At 34.6% G+C, this 26084-nt stretch overlaps 2 protein-coding genes across 3 annotated transcripts; one reads left to right on the forward strand and one right to left on the reverse strand.

The window, feature by feature from the left end:
* The first annotated feature begins 365 nt into the window (after positions 1-365).
* On the forward strand, positions 366-14761 carry LOC114409463 (8-amino-7-oxononanoate synthase-like). Of its 2 annotated transcripts, none has more exons than XM_028372937.1 (11): positions 366-891; positions 1787-1929; positions 2046-2153; positions 3090-3328; positions 3434-3475; positions 11371-11458; positions 11752-11885; positions 12002-12090; positions 13318-13468; positions 13667-13749; positions 14130-14271. In XM_028372937.1, the coding sequence occupies exons 1-10, from the start codon at positions 648-650 to the stop codon at positions 13707-13709; spliced, it is 1281 nt and encodes a 426-aa protein (XP_028228738.1). In that variant the 5' UTR covers positions 366-647; the 3' UTR covers positions 13710-13749; positions 14130-14271. The 2 variants fall into 2 exon arrangements, with proteins under 2 accessions (XP_028228738.1, XP_028228737.1); XM_028372936.1 differs by having other exon boundaries at positions 370-891; positions 13681-13749; positions 14130-14761.
* A 1832-nt stretch (positions 14762-16593) lies between these two features.
* On the reverse strand, positions 16594-20363 carry LOC114409464 (eugenol synthase 1-like). Its single transcript, XM_028372938.1, has 5 exons — positions 20138-20363; positions 19892-20023; positions 18693-18909; positions 17317-17520; positions 16594-16947 (listed from the first exon to the last, which is right to left on the reverse strand). Exons 1-5 carry the CDS (start codon positions 20351-20353, stop codon positions 16748-16750), a joined length of 969 nt encoding a protein of 322 aa, XP_028228739.1. The 5' UTR covers positions 20354-20363; the 3' UTR covers positions 16594-16747.
* Positions 20364-26084: the final 5721 nt, after the last annotated feature.

Raw genomic sequence — 26084 nt, forward strand, 5'->3', positions numbered from 1 at the left:
ACAAAGAGAGAGAGAGAGAGAGAGAGAGAGAGAGAGAGAGAGAGAGAGAGAGAGAGAGAGAGAGATCAATGGTTCACTGCCTCAAGTTTCCTTTTTTCTTTTTTTTTCAATGCTCACCCTCACTTTTTTTTTCTTTTCCTCCCTCTTTCATCTTCTTCCTTTTTTTTTCTTTTTCTACCGTGCCACTCCCTCCCCCTCCACCTTTTAAAACTGTTTTTAATTTATCATGTTTAATTAACTAATAGTGGGATGAATCTCATACATTGATTTTTTATAATATATCCAACGGTAACAAATAGTGGTTCACCAATGAAGCACTTGCAAGTTGCAACTTGTTCACCTTCTTGACGGTAGAATCCAATCCACCTAAATTTAACGACAAAAATGAGGAAGGAAGTTGAAAGTTATGTTGGCAGTTAGCACAATAAAAGGTAAGAGGTTGACGTAGAAAACTAGCACACGTGAGCTGCTGCTGACATGAAAAGTTAACACTAACAGCACCCAGCAACAGCCCCAAACCAGAATCAAAAGCCAAACTAACCAACCAACTAATCTGCATTCATTTCATACACCCTCCCTTTCTCATTCCTCTGTGCTAGCATACCAATTACCACAGACACTACCCAATTCTGTTGTGTGCGCCAACCATGGAGACGCCAAGTGCATGCTGGGACAAGTGGGTCGGAGAGGCACTCGCGACCCTTCACTCTCTCAAAGTCCTTCGATCTGTCAGACCCATTTGCCTCCGCAATAGCCAGCCTCTCCAATTCGGGGTGGACGATGGTGCGTTCCAAGTGTTCGATGAAATGCAGCAATGGGACCGGTCTTCTGTCGAAGTGGAAATTGCTGAAACCACGTTTAGTAGATGGATGCACGACACCCCAAGTTCTGGTACCCTTTATTCTTCGGCCATGTTTGGCTTAAAAAAGTTATTAATGTACCTGTTTTTTATGATTTCGCTAATAACTATAGGTAAGTTAGAGTCAAGAGTAATTCATCAAAGTGGAATTGAAGTTACACCCTCAATTTATTTCTTAAAATTTTAAAAATATTTAAGGTCCTAAAATTATTAAAGAACAATCGTTTTACTCATAAAATTGTATGAACAAAGACTAAAATGACTGATATTTACCAACAAGTCTCTCATCCAGTTGGGTTCAAGTCTTGTGAATGGGAAAAATGTTGTTAGGAGGGGAGATCTCACTAAAGGTGGGCAACCAGATTCTTCGGCGGAGATTAGTCATAAACAAAATTGGTGGATACTCCGCATCAATGTCATGGTGACAAAATGAAATGACTGATATTTCATAATTTTAAGGACTGAAATCACATTTTTGTAATTTTAGAAGCTAATTTGAATGCACGCTCTTAATTTCAATGTCACGTTAGTCATATTTTATTTTCTAATTTAAACATTATAATTAAAATAAAAAAGATATAGTAATCATACCAGAAAAAATATAGAGTAGATATTATATGCACAACAGTTAAAAGTGTTTTTATATTATCATTCAATCACAAACTATCATATATGATAAATTTTCTTAATTTTATAATAATTATATCTTAAAAATCATATCAACAATGTTTCCTGGTTAGTTGATAAGCTAAATTTTTCTTATACTGACAATGCATAGAAATTAAACTCAAAAAAGTATTTCTTCAACTAAAGGAACCGTAGAATCCACTACATTTTGTTTTTCTGTAGAAACGTGAGTATATTGAACATGTGTTTTGTTCTGATTACCGACAATAATAATGAAACTCTTTTGTTGGTGGTGAGTAGGTGATGAGATTGTTTGTAGTGCAGCTGTTGGTGGTGATGAAGCAGGGGCATCTTATGAGAAGTTTAAAAAATTAATTTTGTTTTCTGGGAATGATTATCTTGGTCTGAGTTCCCATCCAACTATTGGAAAGGCTGCTGCAAAGGTGTGCTTGTGAATTTTGAATTGTTCTCTTTCTTCTTACTGAGCTTTAGTGAATCTTTTCTTCTACTGTTTTCTTTGCTTGAGCTCATTGCTATAGTGTTCATTGTTGTGAATCAGGCTGCCCAAGAACATGGTATGGGACCAAGAGGTTCTGCTCTTATTTGTGGATATACCAATTATCATAGGCTATTGGAGTCGAGCCTGGCAGATTTGAAAAAGAAAGAGGTAACAACTGGCTTGCTAGAACTATTTAAACTGTTCCGGTTTGGCTATCAGTTATTCTTTGTAGCCTAACCAGAGAATAATTAATTGATGGCTATGATCAAACTTGAGAATCTAGAATCATATGCCATTGTTTAGTATAATTGAATACTGTGAAATGGTGCTCACTCCACAATTTGATGCATACTTAATGTGAGTTGTAATTGCTCTTTTGTCCTAGTTTGAACATTGCTTGATCTTTGTGATTATTAATGAAGACTATAGGGTGCGTTTAGAAGGGCTTATTGACAATTCATTTGGGCTTATTATGACATAAGCACTTGTATAAGGAGAGCTTCTTATGTTGTATTCATAAGCTGTCTTCAGTTTATTTCAGTAAACTATCTAGGATAGCTTATGAAAATAACTTTTATGAAAAAACAGTTTAATCCTATTTTTTCTTCGTTGATAGAAACAAACTTATGCATAAGCACTTAATTAACTTGTTTACCCAAATGCACCCAAAGAGGTTATTGAGGTGATATATTTTATAGATCTACAAAAGCTTGATTACACCAGTAGTGTTTGGAAAGTTGTTATTATTTTGTCCATGTCCCAGAATATGTTTAGTATTTTTTAAGGAATTAGTACTTGATATGGCCTACCCAAGCTTAAAATAATAATAACAATATTTGCTTTTATTTTTTGTCATTTTTACTTATTTATGAATATGGTTTCAGTGACCATGATTGAATCTACTTATGAGTTGCCAAGTATAAAATTAATCCCATTGAATCAATTATATTTTCTGGTCACCTTCTTCTGATTCTTAGGAGCTAATGATTACATTCTTCCAGACCCACCTATTGTCTAATGAATTGAAGAAAGGACCCAAATATGATAATAAATATGGATTATGTGAAATGCTGACTCATTTTTGGTTTAAAATCCATTCTATAGGATTGCCTTCTTTGTCCCACAGGGTTTGCTGCTAATATGGCCTTGATGACAGCAATAGGAAGTATCGGTACTCTCTTAGCTGGGAATAGAATACCTTCAGAGGATGAAAAGATTGCTGTCTTTTCTGATGCATTAAATCATGCATCAATAATTGATGGCATTCGTCTTGCTGAGCGGCAAAAAAGTGTAAAGGTGTATGTGTATAGACATTGTGACGTGTCCCACCTCAATATGCTATTGTAGGTTTTACCTTTTCCTGAAATCTGCATATTCACCTCTTTTTCCCTTCTGATCCAGTCACTCAATGTGTTGACACTTGACATTGTCATTTATGATTTTAACAGATCTAATTGCAGAATGAGGAAGAAAGTTGTGGTGACTGACAGGTTAGTCATTCTGCTAGTAGGAAAACATATATTTTTCAAGGTTTAAAACAACTAGTGTTATATTCTGGGAGGAGTTTGGAAGGATGCAGTGTCTATTATACATCTCTGGACTCTGGCCAGATTTATCACTTTCATGCTGTCATTGAGACCACTGATCATGCAATTGTGCTCTGCATTTCTTTTCAGTCTTCACCCCCCTGCTCTGCCCTGTGTGTTTGGGAGAAATAACCCAAAAACCGTTCTAAAACTCTAACATGTTGTGATACTGTTATTTGTTGTGAAGTGTTCTTGTGTTTTTTTGAAACATTTATGAAATCATATTTGGTCATCTGTTGCTATTGATAGTTGAGTGCTAGGAACACACTCTCTAACACACTCCTTCAAACACACTCTCGGTTAAAATTGATTGAAAACTACAAAATCAGGAGAAACATTAAATATGAACATGGTTGAGAGAGATGAGAGAGAGAGAGAGAGAGGTAGAGAGAGACACAGAGAGAGAGGTAGAGAGACACAGAGAGAGAGACAGAGAGAGAGAGCGAGGGCGCGAGAGACTGCCTAGGAGCGAAAGAGAGAGAGCGAGTGACAAAACTCGAGGGAAGGAGAGATGGAGCGAAAACAGAAGAACACCAACTGGGTCTTCATGGAGACGACGGAGCCTGGATCGAAAGGAAAATCTGCATGGTGGGCAACGAATCAATGTCCAGGGACGGGTGAATACTCTTGCTGATGAAGATAACTGGACTACGGTGGTTACTAGAAGATCAAAGAAGGCCACAAAGAAACAACCAATAACGGGAAGACAAACAAAGAACATGGAATCAGGGGGACAATCTAAACATTACAGCCTTAACTGGAGGAACAATGCTGATATCACTTCCTTTTATTTCACTCATTTCCCTGAAGAAGTTAACGAAGAGCTGCTATGGGGCTTTTTAAAAAGTGGGGCGGCGTTCGTGAAGTTTATATTGCTAAAAGGCTCAACAAGGAAGGCAGGAGATATGGCTTCGTGCGGTTTAAGGGAGTATCGGACGTAAAAGGCTTGGAGGTGAGACTGGATAACATCTTCATCAATGACTGTAAATTGTTCGTCAACCTACCCAGGTTCGAGAGGCCAGCACTGAAAAAAGACTTGCAGCAGAAGAGTTCCAATGGGAGGAAGTCTCTTGATGGACCCAATAAGCATTGTGGGGCAACTACTGGCCCTATGAGGAGATCATACGCGGACGTAACGACTAATGGGGCGTATACAGGAGGCGCAAAGAGAGAGGAGGCAACAATAACAACTATTCTGATCAACTCAGAAGAAGACAGAGGGTACTGGTGTAAGGACGCCTGGGTCGGCAAGTTAAAGAAGGTGATGGAGGTGGGGACCTTAGAGGATCGTATAGCCTGGGAGTTAGGGTACAACACACGCATGAAGTTCCTCGGAGATGATATGGTTCTTCTTCCTGGGATGCCTGATCACAAAGCCCAGCACATCATTCGTTCGGAGATGGAATCCGGAAGTTCCCTCTTCTACTCTCTAGAGAAGTGGACGCTGGACTGCAGGCCCAACAACAGGGTTATTTGGCTTCAGGTGTGGGGATTCCCGATTCAGGTGTGGGAACTGGACCACCTCAGAAAAGCTGTAGCAAATATCGGCGACGTCATCGAGCTAGATGATGACACAGAAGACAAATATCGACTGGACCGGGCTAGGCTGTTGGTGCGGACACCTCTTCCGCCGGCGATAAGGACAGAGGTTCGCGTTCGTGTGGGGGACCTAGAGTATCGGGTATGGATTGTGGAAGAGATGGGGCCCGAAGTCGGGTTGACCCGGAAAGCAAACTCGCCGTCTGAGGGATGGTCGGAGGAGATTCTATCGGACGACGTTGGTGACGTTGACGACGCCATAGACGACGGCGACACTAGCTCGTCCTTCTCGCAGGAGATGTACCACCAGAAACGGTCATCGGCTGATACCCAAGAGGTAGAGGGAGGGACCGCTGGGTGCCGATATACGATCAGACCTTTGGGTAAAACCCAGGTGGACGTTACTTACCATGCAAAGTCAAACCTTGATGACGAAGGTGTACAGGACCCCTGTTGCGGTAAGCTCGACCTTGGAGATAGCCATACGGGACCTGAGAAGGAAGCAGCAAACACAAAAGAGGAAATACTGCAAGCACGAGGGCAGAATAATCATCTATCGGGAAGTATTTTGAATGCTGGAACAGGATCACCAGCTGACCAGAGCTATATTGGGGGAGAAGAGGTCCACGTAATGCAACTCCACTCTCCTCTAACATTGGGACAGACCCATCAAGGTGCTGGGCTAAGTTATAATAAAGGCCCAAATATGATATATGAGGGGTGCAGTAAGCAGGATATTTACCCTGTAGTTCTGTCGGGTGTACATCTAGACCAGAGTCAAAAAACTGGTGGGCCAAGCAACACCATAGGCCCAACTTCGAAAGCTGAGGGGTGCAACCAGCAGAATTCACTACCTGTACCCCAACCCTCTAAAGAAACCCCAGATAAGTATTCTAAAGTCTATTTTAGACAGAAACACTCCCTCAAAAAAGCTCGTCCTATGCAGATTGAAGGAAATTACCCTCAGCTTCAAGAAGGAGAAGCTGCTTCAGTAATTCAAAATGACAACCAGGACAGGGCTAATAATCAGAATAATGTGGAAGCAAAAAAGAGACTAAAAAGCATTATTGAGTGTAGTGCTGAGGTGTTGGAAGAGGCTCAGCACTTATGGCATCTTGGAGAAAACATAGGCATGGAGGTACCCACAACTAATTCAGATATTCTTCAAAGCTATGCCTCTATGGAGTGCAGAGACAGAAAAGAAGCAATGGAGCTGGGGAACAGGAAATCTTTTAAATGAATATCCTGTCATATAACATTAGAGGGCTGGGTAGAGGTATTAAGTGGGCCTCTATAAGGAGTTTGGTTGGGAAACATAAGATAGACCTTCTATGCTTGCAAGAAACTAAGAGGGACTTTCTGGATAAGGCAGTGTGCCAGGCTTTGTGGGGCCATTCAGATTTCGATTGGGGGTGGTTCCCTGCAGTGAATACAGCAGGGGGGCTGTTGTGTGTCTGGAACAACACCAACTTTCAGGTTGAGGTCAAAATTTCTGAAAGAGGATTCATCATGCTGGAGGGGGTTTGGTTGGCAGAAATGCAGAGAGTAGTGGTGGCCAACATATATGCTCCGTGTGAGATAGAAAGCAAGAGACAACTATGGCAGATGTTACTCTCAAGGAAAAACCAGTCCCAGGTTCAGCCTTGGTGCCTTGTAGGAGACTTTAACTGCATTAGACACCCAGCTGAAAGAATGGGAAGCAGTCATTACAATTCAGATGTGAATCTTATAGCTGAATTTAATGATTGGCTCGCTCAAATGGAAGTTGATGATATTCCCTGTGTGGGGAAGCCTTTTACTTGGGTTAGGCCTAATGGATCTTGCAAGAGTAAGCTAGATAGAGTGTTAGTCTCTGATGATTGGGTATCTAAATGGCCTGATAGTTCCCAATAGTTCCCAATTCAACCTTGAAAGGAGTTATTCAGATCATTGCCCTATTCTCATGAATTCTAAACACACTGATTGGGGCCCTAAGCCTTTTAGGGTCTTTGATGCTTCGCTGTCTAATAAGGATTACACTAAGGTGGTCAGGGATTGCTGGACTGCAAATCAGCCTTTGGGTTGGGGGGGTTATGCTTTAAAATGCAAACTTCAGAATCTCAAGCATAGGCTAAAAATCTGGAGCAGGGATAACTGTGGTGATTCGGGCAGCAAGGTGAAGCAAACACAGAAAAATCTGAATGATTTAGAGAATTCTCTAACAGCTAATCCCTCTGATCAGCAAATCCAAGAGCTCAAGAGGACTCAGGCTGACCTATGGGAGCAGTCCTTTATTCACGAATCAATAGTGAGACAGAAGTCTAGGAGTAAGTGGATTAAAGAGGGTGATGCCAACACCTCTTATTTTCACAAAATCATAAATTTTAGCAGAAGAAGGAATGCCTTGAGAGGGCTGCACATTGAGGGTAGATGGGTAGACAATCCTGCTGTGGTTAAGGCTGCAATTCTCCAGCACTTCCAAGGTAGATTTGCAGAACCTTCCTTGAACAGACCTAATCTGGATGGGGTGGCCTTTAATGTTTTATCCACTATCCAGCGTGATATGATGGTGGAACCTTTCAAAGAGGAGGAGATTTTCAGTGCAGTGTGGGCTTGTGGGAGTGACAAAAGCCCGGGGCTCGATGGACTTAATTTTAGGTTCATAAAGTTCTTCTGGAATGAGCTGAAGCCTGAGTTTCTAAGGTTCTTTTCAGAATTTTATGAGAATGCAGTATTTCCTAAGGGCCTTAACTCATCATTCATCGCCCTCATTCCCAAGATCAAGGATCCCCAACTTATTAGTGACTTCAGGCCTATATCCCTCATTGGCTGCGTTTACAAAATCATTGCTAAAGTCCTATCAAATAGGCTTGGTAAGGTCATGAACCACTTAGTAGATGAAAGGCAACTAGCTTTTGTCAAGGGCAGACAGCTGTTACATAGAGTTTTGATTGCAAATGAGGTTGTTGAGGAGGCTAGGAGATCTAAGAAGCCATGTTTGGTTTTCAAGGTGGACTTTGAAAAAGCGTATGATTCTGTGTCTTGGCATTTCCTCTTCTATATGATGAGACGGATGGGGTTTCATGAAAGGTGGATTGGCTGGATAAAGGGCTGCCTCTCATCAGCATCCATTTCTATTTTAGTGAATGGAAGCCCAACTGAAGAATTTAAGCCTCAAAGAGGCTTGAGACAAGGAGATCCCTTGGCCCCACTCTTGTTTGATCTGGTTGCTGAAGGTATGACAGGTATGATGAGGGAAGCTGTGTCCAAAAATTGCTATCACAGCTTTATGGTAGGTAAGAAAAGGGTTCCAGTCAACATCCTCCAATTTGCTGATGACACCATATTCTTTGGGGAACCCACTATGGATAATGTTACAGCTATTAAGGCTATTCTCAGAAGCTTTGAGATGGTTTCTGGCCTTAGAGTTAATTTTGCTAAGAGCCAATTTGGTGCAATTGGCCAATCTGAGGAGTGGTGTAGTCTTGCTGCTGATTTCTTGTGGTCCCCTGCAGTTCCCATTCATATTCTTAGGGATGCCTATAGGTGTTAACCCTAGAAGGAAGGTGGTGTGGGAGCCTCTAATCAGAAAATTTGAGGCCAAACTGAACAAATGGAACCAGAGAAGTATATCTATGGCTGGCAGAATTACTTTAATTAATGCTGTCTTGACAGCTTTGCCTCTGTTCTATATGTCCTTTTCTAGGGCCCCTGCAGCAATCATTAAGAGACTCACTGCTATTCAAAGACAATTTCTTTGGGGTGGAAATTTAGAAGGAAAAAAGATAGCTTGGGTTGCATGGAATCAAGTGTGTGCTCCTAAAGAAAAGGGAGGGTTGGGTGTCAAAGATATCAAGGCTTTTAACAGAGCTCTCCTTATCAAGTGGAAGTGGTTGATGTTTCAGCAACAAGATCATCTATGGAGCAGAATTCTTACTTCAAAGTACAGGGGTTGGAGAGGCTTGGAAGAGGGCCCTCCTAAGCAGATTTTCTCCTCTTGGTGGTCTGATTTAAGATCTATTACTCAGCACAGCAGCATGGATGATGTCAATAAGCATTTTCGCTGGAATTTGGGCAGTGGTGATCAAATCCTATTTTGGGAAGACTCTTGGGTGGGAGAAGGAATTGTTCTTAAAGATAAATACCCAGATTTATATCAGGTATCATCCCAAAAATTAAAGACAGTGGCAAGCATGGGGATCTTTGGGGAATCTGGTTGGGAGTGGCAATTTTCTTGGAGAAGATGTCTATTTGACAGTGAACTGGGGGGTGTTTCAGCTTTTATTGACCAAACTGCAGTAATAACCACTAATGCAGCCTTGAGGGACTCTTGGGTGTGGGGAGCTGAGCCAAGTGGGATTTTTTCTACAAACTCTGCTTATAATTGTATCAAAGCTGACCAGTTACCTTCTCAGCCTATTACTGGCTTTCGACAGCTATGGGAAATCAAAATCCCCCCTACAGCCCTAGCTTTTGCTTGGAGACTTCTCTGGGATAGGCTTCCTTCTAAGGAAAACCTAATTAGGAGGCAGATTGTCCTTCAAAATGACCTCTGCCCCTTCTGCCAAAGTCAAGTTGAATCTGCATCCCACCTTTTTTTCTCTTGTCATAAAATAATGCCTTTGTGGTGGGAATTTAATTCCTGGGTCAAGGAAGATAGAGCTCTGCACAGCAACCCTATGGAGAACTTTCTTCAACACTGCTCCTTGGCTGCCTCGAGGAACTCCAATAGAAGGAGGAAGGTCTGGTGGATAGCAGCTACAAGATCCATTTGGAACCTCAGAAATGACATGATTTTTAATAATCAGCCTTTCGTCATTTCCAAATTGGTGGATAACTCGATCTTTCTCACTTGGTCATGGCTGAGGGGGTGGGAAAAGGACTTCAATGTTCCTTTCCATCAATGGTCTTCAAATATGTCTATGTCTTTTACCTAGTCTGTGATTTGTAGGGTTGGGCACTGTTATTTTTGATGGCCTTTCATTTGCTGTTTATGTACTTGTCTTTTAGGAGATACTTTATCATATCTTCCTTGTAGTACCTCTGGTACTATTATTATCATATATATAATATTTTGGCCGTTCAAAAAAAAAAATATGCATATATTTCCTCAATCCTCACACAGCCTAAACAATATTTGCATGTTGTGGAATTTACTGAAAAAATTTGTCCTACTTTTATTCCTGAACTGTCTTTGGGGTTGACAAATTTTTAGAAGTATATTTAGCAAATAATTTGTTTATTGTTTATACACTTCTCTTTGATTTTTCTTCGAATTTTCTTTATATGCTTGTCATTGACAGCAATTAGTTAATAATGATTAATGGAGATAGATCTTTTTGAAAATATCTTTCATTAGAAGGGTAACTTTTATTTTATATTATTAGATTTTCAAAAGAATTTGTTTAAAAAGTCATGAGGGGTTGATCCATGATAATTCTTCTGGGTAAACTTTCAATATTGAGGGAGTAAAGCACTTGTTAATTACTTGCTGATCTCTCTCTTTTCTCACTCTTGGACACACGCACACAGAGGTCAGGATTGTGGAATGTGAACGCTGTAATACTTGATCTTACCACAGTTAGTAAGTTCTCATGACATACGAGATTCACTAATCTTTTTTGATACATGAAGGGCCCAAAGGGCTGAGATTCACTAGTCTACAGTTCAATTTTATGATCTATTTTATGTAAGTGGAACAACAATTAGCTATTTTATAATGCAGTTGACAGTTTCTTGTATTTCCTGATGTAAATATGATATTTGTATATCTAGTTTCACTTTCCCCTAGAAGTTTACTTACTTTCCCATAAAAGAGACAGTGCATAACAAGCATGCATTCTGCATAGTGTACATAAAGAGTTTAGAAGAGTAAATCCATTGTGAATAATTATGCCTTATTTAAATTAGTTACTCATAAGTAGTGATTTTGAGCAATTTAATCGTTGTTTTAACTGCAAGAATGAAAAGAAGGGAGGCATATCACTATATTTATTTCTACCTAGAAGATATAGTGAAGCAATGCCGATTATTCAATTGCCTTGTTGACAAATTCCAATGTGTCATCATTCTCAAAGCATTTGTATTTGGTTTTACTGAGTATTTCATCATTCACCGTAACATACATCCTCGCTGCTAATGAGAGGCATAATTGGTCCATTTGGAAATATTTTCAATAGCTAGACCTTATAATTGGTCATTTGGTTTCTTTATATTTCTGATGACAATGAACTTTGCTTATAATTTTCCTTGTGAATTATAGTTCATCTTATTTTTTGCAGCTTGTTTAGCATGGATGGAGACTATGCACCTATGGTTGAGTTAGCGGACCTTCGCAAGAAGCATGGCTTTTTGTTAGTCATTGATGATGTAAAACCTTTTTTTTTCTTTGTAAAGACAATTTATTATATGCTATTGTGTACATGGTTCTGAGCTTATGAACCTTGGACTAAGGTTAATACTTACAAAGAGCTTACAATAATAATAATAGGAAATCTATAGCATAACATTATTGTTCCTAGATAGAAATCACTTACTCCCTCTACCGTATATTGTCTTCCTGATTGAATATTTATGTGATACAAGAAAAATGTGGCTTCTCCTTGCTAGAAAGTCTTATGCATCTATAAACTATCAAATTAATAATCTGGTGTATATCGCAGGCTCATGGAACATTTGTTTGTGGCAAAAATGGTGGTGGTGTAGCCGAGGAGTTCAACTGTGAGAAGGATGTGGACATATGCATTGGTACACTAAGTAAAGCTGCTGGTTGTCATGGAGGATTTATAGCATGCAGGTAACTATTTGAGTGCAATTGCTCCTGAAATTAGTTTCTGCACAACATTGCACAAAACATATTATGTTTCACAAATAATTTACCAATGATTTTTGCTATTCTATGGATTCTTATAGCAAAAAGTGGAAACTATTAATACAGTCAAGAGGTCGTTCGTTTATATTTTCAACTGCTGCACCTGTTCCAGTTGCTGCTGCTGCTCATGGTAAGCTCCCATATTCTACCTGAATTAATATACACTTTATGCATTTGTTATTAATTCATTTCTAAGTATTTACTACTTGCCCTGGCCCTTCATATTTATTAAGTTGAAAAGTGTTAGCAGCACACTTTCGAACACACTCTTTTAAGTTTTACACTGTTTATGATTAGCTAAAATTTATTGGAAACTATAAAATCATGAGTGGGGATTCATTAAATAAGGAGTGAGACACACAATTTTGTGATTTTCAATGATTCTTGACTAATAATAAATAATGTTTTTAAAAGAGTATGTTAAAGAGCACATTGCATTTCTCTTATCAAATTATTTGTAAATGGTGTAGTCTTGTCATTTGTGATAGGTTTCTTATCTTTCATTATCACCTCTAACATCATGGTATATAGGGCAGGAAATGAGTCGAGTTGAGCTAAGCTTAGTTCAACCCAACTCGATTCGATATTATTTAGCTCAGCTCGAAACTTGATTCAAGCTTGACATGAACCTTATTTTCATCTAGAACTCGACTTGGATCAAGCTCACGAACAATTTGATTTAAGTCGTTAGCTCGAATCACATGAACCAAGAGTCAAATTTTTTAAATCCTATACATTTAAAATTTTCAATTTATTAGTAGATTTTAGATAAAATGATTGTTTAATTTTTTTAAGAAGGAAAAATTTTACGTATTCTATTAGTTTTGTAAGGTCACAAGGTATGACAATAAAAAATTTAATTATAACCAAAGTTTGCATAAATAAAAACTACCCCACCCTGCATGCATAAAATAATAGAAAATTCAATCAATTATATAAATTTAATATATATATATCGAGCCAATTTAAGAACCAAACAAGTCAAATCATACGCAACTCAAGTTTAGCTCATTTATTTAACGAGCTCAATTTTTACTACAAGCTCAGCTCATTTGGTTCATGAACCAAGTTCAACGAGCTGATTATCAAATTAAGTTTTGAACTATTTTCTAGTTGGTTTGGTTCATTGTCACCCCTAATCGTATAATTTAGGGTGATCTAGATGATAGTTAGTAATTTCAATCTGATGCTAAGGAAGAATTGTTTGATATACCCATGGTTAAATTGATCTTCTTGTTCCTTTCTTGGAATATTTGTTCAGAGACTAAATATATATTATCATTTCTTTTGCTATTGCTTAGCTCCCCTTGTCTTGTGGGAATCACTTATTTGTTAAAAGCATGACGCGATTTTTCAGCTGCGGTTAAAGTGGCAAAACATGAGACATGGCGTAGAGAGGCTATTTGGAACCGGGTGAAAGACTTTCATTTGCTTACTGGAATCCCTGTTACAAGTCCCATTATTTCCCTAATAGTAGGCACTGAAGACAAAGCACTTCAAGCAAGCCGGTAAATTTCCCTCCCTTGATAAACTCCTATATTCTATTCTTTCCATGTATTTAGGTTTTTCATTCTTCTTGTATCACTCAACTTTCTCTTCCATGCATGTTTGGGAAAGATTATGAGATTATCATTTTTTTCTACAATAAGCTGAACCTCAGCTTCACAAGCTGATCATGAAGGCATTTTAACACTAAGCATTTTCAGCCTTTCTGGAACAGGCATTTATTGCAATCTGGCTTCCACGTGACAGCGATCAGACCACCTACTGTGCCTCCTAACTCATGCAGGTTTATATCTCTTTATATGATTACGAGTAAACCTCTAAATTAGTCATCCAGATTGTATGTGTTGGAAGTTTTAGTTCCGAGATTTTAAAAAACTTCCCTCAGACCCTAACTTTACGAAAAATCCTTCATTCTAGTAATTTTTAGTGTCATTTTGCAATTTGCACCAAGAAATATTAAAACGAATGGTGTTTTGCAATATCAGAGACTAACTGAGTTTTTAAAATCTCAAGACTAAATTGCCTGATTCATTATTTCGAGGACTAATTTGGAGATTTACTCTTACGTTATATTTGCTTTAATTACAATCTAAAATTTGAAATTCGTTTACCTTTATTTGATTATATGTTGTTGCTATGTGTACTTCTGTTGTTTACTTTTAGGCTGCGAGTGGCCCTAAGTGCAGTCCATACTAGGGAAGATCTGGAAAACCTTGCAGCTGCACTCTCACGTTGCATCAATTTCCAAGATACCCGCATATATGACTCCAATGCCTATGCAAGACTGTAGCTAGCTCTTGATTCTTTCTGGATGAATTGAATCATCAATGATTTTGTGACTATACAGGAAATAAGTACACCCTTAGTTCCTCGTTAGCAAGTTCAAGTCATTTACATTCCGAATAGAGTGGTAGCTTATTCCCTCATGTTATATCAAAATGACAAGCTATTTTGTCGACATCTAGATAAATATTGTTAAATTACTTAAACATTGATATGTGCATGTATTTAATTTTGATAAACTTTTAGTGTAAGCTCTCTCTTTTTAAACTACCATTTAGCCTTGCATCATTAATTATTCAATGAGTGTATCATGAATACCACTAGTATTGTAAGAGTAACTTCTTTTGTTTTCTTGTGTCAGCATGTGATTTCAAGACAGTGTAGAAAACTATACACATGTGGTGTGCTTGGGGGAGCTTTTCAGCTTTCCAAACACAGTTGTCTTGTAAATTGGATTTTGCCTTATTTTTGGGTGTTTGGTTGTGATAAATGAAAAATATTCAATATGTATATTTTTTCTTTCATGTCATTTTTATCTCATTTTTTTTCTCATTTTTTTTATCCATCATGTAATCTATCCCTTTTTCTCTTCTTTTTATTTTTTTTTCTTATCTTTATCCTATTTTCACCCTAATTCACTCCATAATAGGGGTGGATGATTATCACTACATAATAGGGGTGGATAAATCCACGAAACATGTCTTTAATACAAAAAAATTCGCTGTGTACAATGGTTACGTTAAAATTAGAATTTATGACCTCATACATATTATTCAATCTTTTCATCACTAGATCAATCTCAATGAGTTGTCTTAAAAAAAAACCGTGTAAGTAAGAAATCATAGTTTTCATATTAAGCTAAAATGTTATACTAGGTTTTATCACAAGTTTATTTTTGAGATAAAAGTTTAATAGCACAAATTATTTTCACTTCAAAATTAGTTTTAATTAAAATTAATTTTATAAAATCAAGATTATAAAAACTTGGGTTTACAAATGCTCACTAAAATATAGTAACATTAATATAAAGAGGTTACTAACAGTGTAAAATAATTTTATAATATCAACTAATCACATGTCACAATTGATATAACTTTTAAAATTATTATCATAAAAGTAAAAAAAAAATTATCATACATGATAGATTGTAATTGAATGATGGTATAAAATGATTTTATGTTGTTAATGTATAACCTATTTGCTCTTAATATAAATTGATAAGTCATCTTTAGGTTAGCATTTAATAAAATTAAGATTTAAATATGTTTTGATCCCTACTAAATACCCAACTTTTGTGTTTGCTTTCTAATAAAATTTTATTTTACATTGAGTCTTTAATAAAATAACACTTATTTTTTATACTTGATATTTTATTTTAGTCATTGATAAATTAAAAAAATTGTGTTTACTTCCTAATAAATTAGTCATTTTTGGTTTAGTTTGTATTAATAATAAATGAAAAATATTTATCATGGAGTAAATATAAAATTTGTTAATTTATTAGGAGTTAAAAATAAGTGTTAAGGACCAAAAATAAAATTGTTATTTTATTATAGACTCATCACAAAACAAAAATTTATTAGGAAACAAATGCAAAATCAAATATTTATTAGGAATAAAAATATATTTAATTCTAAAATTATTTTTTCTATCAGGCCGATGCCAATGTTGCACTGCACCTCTATGTCTTGGCATGACGGTGGCTTGAAAATAACCTTATCATAGCCCACAAGAGGGGGCCAAATATGAACCTAAAGAAAGTTTATGTAATGATTAAACTTATAACTATTCGAATGTAAAACAGAAATTAAAGTTTGTACAATAGAATGCAATATAATTATAGGAAATCAATCAATCATCGAAGTAGCAAGTTGTTTGTTGCGTTGCACCAAAGAATTTTCTAGGAAATATATAAAGTGAAGGATCTAATTATTTTAAGAGTATTTATTTTAGAGTTATTTTTTTATCTTTATTATTATTTTTTTAAGATTTAATGATTAACATTAATTATTTATTATCATCATTAAATCTTAAGATCATAAATGATTAATATATATTACGCAGGGACTATTCTTGATAAAATAAAAAATAAAAAAAAAGACAAATTCTTTTACTAGTTCATGTTACACATAAATATTAATTAAAGTTAAATATATTTTTATCTCTAATAAATATTGATTTTTATGTTTACTTCTTAATAATTTTTTGTTTTATATTGAATCCCTAATAAAATAATACTTTTATTTTTTTTTCTTTGACATTTATTTTTAGTCCTTGACAAATTAATTTTTTTTTGTTTTATTAGATACTCATCTCAAAAGAAAAAATTATTAAAAAAAATAAATATAAAATCAAATATTTATTAGGGATAAAATCATATTTAAGTCTATTAATCATGTATCCCAAACATTTATGCCTTTTCATGTTATTCAACGGTAATCGGGAGGATCACCTACTTTATTACAATTTATAACCAACAAGTGCAGGGTAAAATGTCTTCACTCAAAAGCAGCAGAGGCAGGGGCTGGAGGATCAACAAGAAATATATCAAGAAGTTCATCAATGGATGTGTAGTTATAATCAGGATATAGCTGTGAAGCTTCAAGGTCATCTTCTCCTATCTCGAACCTCACGAGGTCCCCTCTAACAAATACACTATGAAGGATAGAAACGGGAATATTGTGTGGAGGGGGTAAGGCTACAAAAACATTGAAAAAGTTACGATTAATCAAGGCTGATTTGATTTGTCAATGTTAACATAAGAAAATGAGAAAAAAAATATATATTAACAGTGCAAGATATGTTTTACACCATCATGCATTCCATCATTAATTATCATGTATGTATGATATATTTGTTGATTTTTATAATAATCATCTTAAAAATTATATCAATAATGAATTATTGTTAGATGATAATATAAAGCTTTTTAATATTGTCAATTCATGACAATATCAATTAAACTAAAATAATATGAAGGAAATAATCTAATAATGAAAACTCGAAGTTTCCATGTTTTGTATCAAGTAAATAGAAGCTAAAATATATACTCAATAAAATGTCTTACTCTGTGATAGGTTGACAATCTCTTCCTCAGCAACAAAATCCTTGCGAAAATTTTGACCACTTTTTTGCTCCCACAATGCTATCAACTCATTTTGTGATATGATATTCTTCGAGGGTCGGTAGATAACAACACGATTGTATGTTCTTGGATCATTCGCTACTTTAATAGTGTACATGGCGATATCTTCTTCATAGTTTAGCACAGCTGTTGAATACAATTTTTACATGAGATTCTTAAAACATGATATCATTCGCATGGCAATGTGTAGTGCATGCAATTGCATATCGTAAAACAAAAGAAAGGGAAAAAAAAAGTTAAGAGAATAAAAGTAAGAAAAATAGTTAAAAAAACTAAAAATAGATAAGAAAACTTCAAGAATTAAAAATCTAAATTTTAAAAAGTGTAAGTACTAAAAGTTTAGTTTATTCTATTTTTCTTTTAAAAAAATTATTATGCAAAATGGTAAAGATTTGATGATTTTACTCATATTAGGTCATATAATTTTAAAAAAAAATAATTTAACAAATAATTGTAAAATTGATATGATTTAAAGAATTTTTAACCTGAAATATTGTAACATTGTAGGGATAACAATTAATGAGTTGATTTTCGCGTGTATAATAATGTAAAATTAGATATAAGAGTTTTTTCAAGAAAAAAAAGATAAGAGAATTTTATTGAATAAAATGGTAAAACAAATTTCAAATAAAATAATAAAGATAAAATTGTGATGAAGAAAAAAAAGCTAATAATTTATAAAGTAGCTTATTTTCTATAAGTTACTTCAAGTAGCTTTTGAAAATAAATTACTTGAAGTAGTTTGTAGAAAATAAGTTTCTAAAATAAGTTTGTATATCAAACAAAACATAGCTTACCAAAACATAGCTTGTGAATTATTTTTTTTTTGCTATCATTATATAACCATTTTCTAAAAAAAAAACTGCTAGAAAAATATTATATCCCTAGAAGTCGTTTCTTGTTAAAAATGGCAAAATGTTATGTGAAGCCATGCATTATGCATGTTCCAGCGCGCAAGTATAATTCATGTTTAGACTTTAGATAGAGTTCTAAATGGTCAAAAACCATGCAACAATATTCAAACATATACTAACTTGGGAGTTATCAGCGTACTGTATAAGTATATTAAAAAAAAATTAAGAACTTAATTTTTTTGAACATATACTTATGATTTAATTTTACCATAATAGGTATATTATTCATGATTTCCGATTAGTTGATATTGTAAATTTTTTTACAGAGATAGTGTAAGGAAAATTAGACTCTTAATTTAAAGAATAAATCTTCCTTTACTTTTTTTTGTTAAATATTGTGTCTTTTATTTTTTTAAGATTATAACTGACTTAAATATTATGTACCTTTTGTATCACCGTTGCCATAGACAGTAATTTCGTAAGGACGAAGCAAATAATTGACAAAGTAAGCACCAAAACAGTTTGCAGAGACAAAGGTATAAGGGATCCCAGCTGCTTCAATTTCCCTTCTAATTTTTCTTTTCTTATCGAGGAAAGCTTGGAACGGAGGAAGAGGGTTTACTCTATCTTCTTCCACCCCAAAATCTGATGGAAGGAATCTCTGCAACACCAATATTAAGAAAATAACTATTAATAACTAATATAAGTACGTAGTTCCACAATACAAAATTGTCGTGATAGTCTACTAGTCTTAACATAATAACAATCAAGATAAACATTTTTTTTAGAGGGGTGGAGATCAAAAGTGTGTTTAATTCAATTTACTTCAGGGGATAATAATTTTTAAAAATTTATTTTATATACTAACAATGTAAAATAGTTTTCTTTATCTTTACTGCAAAGACTTAAAAACATATTTAATTACATAAAAATTATTTTGTACGTAAATATGCACTAGCCAGTTAATATATATGCTGGAAAATAATTTGATTGATGAAAATGTACACAGGAAAGGAGCTACGTGGGAGGGTGGGGGCCTTGTTCCCCTTACCTTTTTTTTGTAAAATTACAAAACTAATAGAAAGTTTTTTTTTTTATAAAAAAAAATAGAAAGTTAGCTATTAACTTATTACACCATCACATTTTATTCTTTCTTTTGGGATTTGTTAAATTGCCCATGGGTCTCTCTAATGATTAACATATTATGATTTATTTCTACCAAAATAAAATGTTATGATTCATGAATTTGAAATTAACTTGATATTTTAATCTATTATGAATATCCAAAATAGTAATCAGAATGAACTGCAGAAGTCTATAAATTAAAATTTTGTTTCCTATATCATAAATAAAGGTTTTATTATTTGTTATTCATTAATTTACATGTGTTAATGTGTGTTTGTATGTTGCAAGTGTGAAGAAGCATAATTATTTTAATTTCTCATATTAATAGTTATTTTTTGTAAAGCAAAATAAATCTTAAAAGACTAATTTAATTATTTTAATTTCTTGTATTAGTATAGACTTAACTATTTATAGATGGTTTTTGTGACATGATGCTCTAAAAGACATTTCTTGTTTTGATGGATTTTTAATGTGATTATTTTGGAATGTATAGATGCCCCGTCACTGAATGTACTTACCTTTATATTACCAGCAACTTTGATAGCATCTATAATTTTGAGTTGCTCCATCACTTGAGGGTATGGAAGAGAACATATCACAATGTCTACTTGTTTAATCACTGCCAGAATCTGGTCATGCTCAAGTTCTCCCTGCCCTTGCAATTCAAACTCATAAGGAAAATGAAATCTTCAACTATATATCATCTATTTTAGAGAGAGAGAGAGAGAGAGAGAGAGAGAGAGAGAGAGAATAAAATAACATACATGGACAAGTGTGACCCCCATAGAGTTGAACTCCTTGCAAAGCTGTGCCTTAGAGGAAGGAGTTTGTGCATCAAGAGGGCGAGTGTAGACAAAAGTTGGATGGCCTAACGTGACGCTTGCCTTCACCATATACTTCCCTATGTAACCAGTTCCTCCAAATATAAGAATCCTACTCTTCCTAATCCCCTCCATTGCTAGGTTGCAAATGCTTAACATGAAGCATTTGGAGCATCACACACCCTATTTTATATCTTCTACCCAACATTAAAACACATTTTACACGTGCTTACTTCATCGTGTCGAAGTTGGAACTTAGAATAAAATTATCAACACGCCTATGTGCATGGTTTATTAGGACAGCATAATTACAAACTTAATTATAAGAGAAATATCTAACAAATTTCCTGAATATGATATACAATTTACAAAATTTTGTTATTTTTAATAATTTTTCACCCATTAGAGAACATTTATTTAAAAGAGTGGGTACTGACATTTCTCTAATTATAATTCAAATAAGAGAAAATAATCTAAACTTTATTATCAATTACTACAAAGTAATCCGAGCTTTTCCTCTAATAAAATGGGTGGTCATCCTCCGGTTGTAAATTTTAAAACTATCAAAGTAATACTAAGAAAATAGTCATCACCCACCATCTATTACCAACCCCAAATCCATAATATAATAAAAAAAATTATAAATTATTAGAAATCTAATATATTAATATATTCAATTTAGCCTTGCAAAGATTGTATATATTAAATTGACCTAACGTAGCTGGTGTACATGTTTGGTCTTCAATTATGCGTGTGGGCCATTGTTATTGGCACCCCCTTGCTTAGTTTTATTATTCAGAAAAAAATAACCCTTATAAAATGTGTTTCTGTTGATATCCTTATATGGTGTAGTCTTGTGATAGATTTCTTATCTTTCATTCCCACTTCTAACATCATCCTATAATTTAGAGAAATAATAACGCAATTTACCTGACTATTGCATTCACAACAGTATTGCTTGGCTGTAGATTGTTTAATTTTGAAAGGAAAAATGTTAAATTGGGACTACCTTCACTAACATGGAGCAATCAATACAGTTATGACATGCAAAGATTGTATTAAATTAATTGATCGACCCTACTCAGCATGTTATTAGTTACTATAGTTTTTTTTTGTTTTGTTACAAAAACTTTAGTTTAGCTAGGGAAAGACAAAGCCCTTACAAAGTCAGAATTTGGTTTGGTAAGGAGGCAAAAAGTATGATGAATTATCAAAAAGCCACTGCCAAAGGCTGCTCACAAAAAGCCGACTCCTGTTCAGCAGCCACAATGTGCAGTTGCCGAGACCCGTTCAATATAAAATGGGTTCTACGGTGGGAAATCTTACCAAATCCTCCAAGGTGGGAAACAAAATATGGTACGTTAGATATCAAATCTTTAAATCAACGATTAAGTTAAGGGGAGACTACAATGGAATATATGTATCGGATTTTTTTATACTTCTCAGCTAAACGACTAAATGAGAGTTTTTTTTTAAGGCAAAATTGCACTTTTAATTGGTTCCCCACTTTAGGTATAATTTTGTATTTGGTCTCCCGGTAATTTAATCCATGAGTTGAATTCTTTATTTTGTAAAAAAGTGCAATGTTGGTCCCCCAACGTCACAATTGGACATTGACCGTTAGGCAGTGACGTTGATTGTCACGTGTCAACGTCTGATAGGCACGTAAAAATAAATATTTTTTAAGTGTCCATAACCCTAATTAATTATCTTTAATTTATTTTAAAAATTATTAAAAATCAATTTTCAGCAACCCCTCCTTCTCCAACAACGATGCCTATGTAGAAAGCAATTTTCAGCAAACCCTCCTTCTCCTCCCTTTATTCCATATTCCACATCTATAGATGATCATCACAACGGTGGTGGCGCCACCATGGACCACCCCATCACATAGAAAACAAGGCTAGATTACAAATGTTACAGATGAGTGGTACAATAATTTTCTTGTAACTACAATTTCAAATATGATCACAAATCATCATCAACAATGTCATCTGATTTTCTAAACTAAAATCTCAGGTCTCTTATTCTCCCAAATTGGACTCAAAATTGAGAGTAAAATGACACAAAAATAACAATTATGCAGGAAACAAGCTTGTAACTTGGCACCCATGAGAAAAAATCAACACGTACACAAAAAAAAAGCTCAAAACTTTGGGAGACAACTGTCAAGCAACGACGCATCAACGTCCCTACTATTATCGACCATCGTGACACCATCATTGCCGCTAAGCCCGCACTCTCTCCTCACCTCCGTTCTCTGCTACGGCCGCGATCTTCACCGCTACGTTCTGTTCACACGTCGATAGCGCGTTGAGGGTGCAAATACTGCTTCCCCTATCCAATCTCAAAATCAACCACGCAAAACCTAATCGTCTCCGTTTTCTCCTCAAATGCGGCTTCTAGAATCACGAGATTCGCCGCCATGAACCCTACCGTGAAGCACACCGAGTTCTCCAAGAGCATCTGAGTCGAATTGGTGTGCTCCTTCCTGGAAAGCTCCGTTGATGCAGGGTATGGCTGGGGTATGGCTGGGGGAGGAGGGAGAGAGAGGAAGTGGGATTGCGGCGTCTTTGTTTTTTTTTGTTTTTAATAATTTTTAAAATAAATTAAAAATAATTAATTAGGATTAGGGACACTTAAAAAATGTTTATTTTTACGTGTCTATCAGACGTTGACATGTGGCAGTCAATGTCACTGTCTAACAGTCAACGTCTAATTGTGACGTCGGGGGACCAAGATTGTACTTTTTTACAAAATAAAGGACCCAATTCGTGAATTAAATTACCGAGGGACTAAATGCGAAATTAGACCTAAAGTGGGGGATCAAAAGTACAATTTTACCTTTTTTAAATGATCATTTTGGGAGTTTATGTTGAATTATTATTTAAAACCGAGAAATCATAACATCTCACGATTGATTTCTTCTGACAGTGACCGTTGAAAACCAGAAATGACATACATCACGATCATGACACTATCACTGTGTGTTGCACTCTGGCGCAAAACCGCCATCACCAAACCGAAGCTGCATCCGTGGTACTAGGAAGATGCTTTGAGCTCAAATGTTTGCATGGCGTTGTGAGACGACATTTGTGAGAGATTGAGGGAGATCTGGATTTTGAATCTAGATGTAAAACAAAATCTTTGGTCTGAATCGGAAGTTTTTCTTTTTGCATCTGAGACAACCTCACTATTGCGGATTGAAATTTGCAGTTGTTAGTTCTCCCCGAAGATTGGAAATGGGGAGCAGAATTGGAAAGAAGGAAAAAGAAAAATAAATAAAAATATGTTTTTTCTTTTTCTTAAAAAAAATCCAGTGCATGTATATTTATGATAATCTCCATTTTTCTGGCCATTGATTGTAAAGAGTACATATCTAAGAATGCATCATATGTGTTTCTCACATATTCCTCACGGTGAAAAATTTGGTCAAGTTTCCCAACCTACAAACCGTGTCAATATAAAGGCCCAAGTTTTGGCAGCACCATATAGTCAATGGGTATACAGGAGTCTTAATTTCAACAATATTGGAGGAGCCAAAATAGTCATGATAGATATTATCATTCGATAAATTCTGTTTGCCTAAGTTAGTCAGCCAATTGGATAAGATGACAGTGGTGGCTTTGAGTATGGTCAAGATTAGCCACCCGTGTAGGATCTCATTTTTGGAGGGGCTCTAAATTTTTTATTTAGTTTATATAAATATTAAAATAAATTTTTTATATATTGTTACAATACCAACGTAGGCCTAAGGAATTATTTCTATCCAGTAGGGTAACAAAATGTAAAGAAAGATAAGTTACAAAAATAAAGAAAAAGAATATATAGTTAAATATATAGAATTCTTTGAAATCATTTAATTATTTTTCTGATGTATGTATAACTTATAGAATAGCAATAATTCATGTTATTGTTGCATCCACTAAAAAAATAATCGAAATTGAAAATGTTAAAACTTATTTCTGATTACTTTGTCGTACGGTATATTAAATGTCTTGCTTTTAACTTCATCGAAAATAATTTTCAAATAATCTTGATTTTGTACGGATATTATTTTGCATAAAAAAGGTGCAAGAATATGACGATATTTAAATGATTATAAGGACATAAAATTCTCAGTTCGCTCAGCACCCCAAAAATCTCAAGGTCAAGTATAAAGATGGTTGCCAAATTTGTTGGCAAATTTGTTCAATATTTAAGATGGTTGCCAAATTTGTTGGCGAAATGCACCGATAAAGATAAAGCTAATAAATTCAAAGTTATTTAGATTAAAGTGAATTTAAATTCAGGTAGGTGGGTAAGATTTGACAGATATGAAGTTGACTAAAGTCAATTAAAGCCTGTACTTATCATGATTCAAAAAATAAGGAACATCCAGAAAAACAGTTATGATTAAGGTCTCACAGATATGACAAGCTAAAGGAAAATGCTAGGTGCACCTAACAATTTTTATGAATGAGCCATTTTGCCTTTTAACAAAAAATTATAAAAAACGCCTCCTCCTCCTCCGAAAGAAGCACTTCCTATTGTTATTTTCGTTCTTCCGGTTCTTGCATCCTCTTCTCCGTCAAGCTGCTTCTTCTTCTCCGTGAGCCAAGCACCAAGCTTCTTCTTCTTCTCCGCGAACAAGGCTTCGAGGTTAGTCTCCCTAACTCCCCTTTGCTTGTAATATCTAGCATTGTTGTAGCAATGGAACCTTAGGATAGTAACGTTAGGGTAGAAGACGAGAGTAGAAGACGCCAGAAAAAATGGGGAAAGGGGGCTTATGGGGCGGTTTCCGGAAGATCCGTTAGGGGTTCTTCTGGAACTTCCAGAAGAAGCTGTTCCGGAAATATTCCGGAAGAAGTGTTCATCCGGAAGAAACCAAAGGTCTTCCGGAAGAACCCTTCTTCCGGAAGTCTCCCGGAACACCTCTTCCGGAAAGTTTCCGGAAGAAGTAGTTCTTCCGGAAGAAGGATTCTTCCGGATGACCTTTGAGATTTCCGGGAAGTTTGTTTGTTTTTTTTTTTTTTTAAAAAATTGTTTTTTTTTTAAATGAATGATTATTATATATATATTTTTTATTATTTTGTTTTTGAAATTTTATAAAAAATGAGGTTTGGCTTTTTGATGACAAATAAAGATGTTTTTTTTATAATTTAAATTGTGTATTTTTACGAAATATTAATTTTTAAATTATTTATTTTTTCGTTTATAAATGAAGTTGTGTTTGTTTTTGTTTATTGTTTATTTTTTTAAATTAGTGTATTTTATTTATAAATAAAGTTGGTTATTTTTATAAATTAAGTTGGTTATTTTTGTTAATTGGTTTTGTTTATTTTTTATATGATTTTGGTTGAGTATTTTACTAATTATTTATTTTTAAATTATTTATGTTCTTTGTTTATAAATGAAGTTGTTTATTTTTATAAATAAAGTTGTGTGTGTTTTGGAAATTTTTTAAAAATACTAATTTTTTTATAAATGATATAAATTAAGTTGTGTATGTTTATTAATTATATATTTTAAAATTAGTTGTGTATTTTTGTTTATAAATAAAGTTGTTTATTTTATTATAAATGAAGTAATTTTTTTAAAATTAAGTTGTGGATGTTTACTAATTAATTATTTTTACATTAGTTGTGTTTTTTTTATAAATGAAGTTGTTTATTTTTTTTAAATTAAGTTGTGGATGTTTACTGATTAATTATTTTTACATTAGTTGTGCTTTTTTTATAAATGAAGTTGTTTATTTTTTATAAAAATTAAGTTGTGGATATTTTTTAATTAATTATTTTTACATTAGTTGTGTTTTTTTATAAATGAAGTTGTTTATTTTTTTTTTAAATTAAGTTGTGGATGTTTACTAATTAATTATTTTTACATTAGTTGTGTTTTTTTATAAATG

Source organism: Glycine soja, chromosome 4 (genome assembly GCF_004193775.1).
Source record: "Glycine soja cultivar W05 chromosome 4, ASM419377v2, whole genome shotgun sequence".
NCBI lineage: Eukaryota > Viridiplantae > Streptophyta > Magnoliopsida > Fabales > Fabaceae > Glycine > Glycine soja.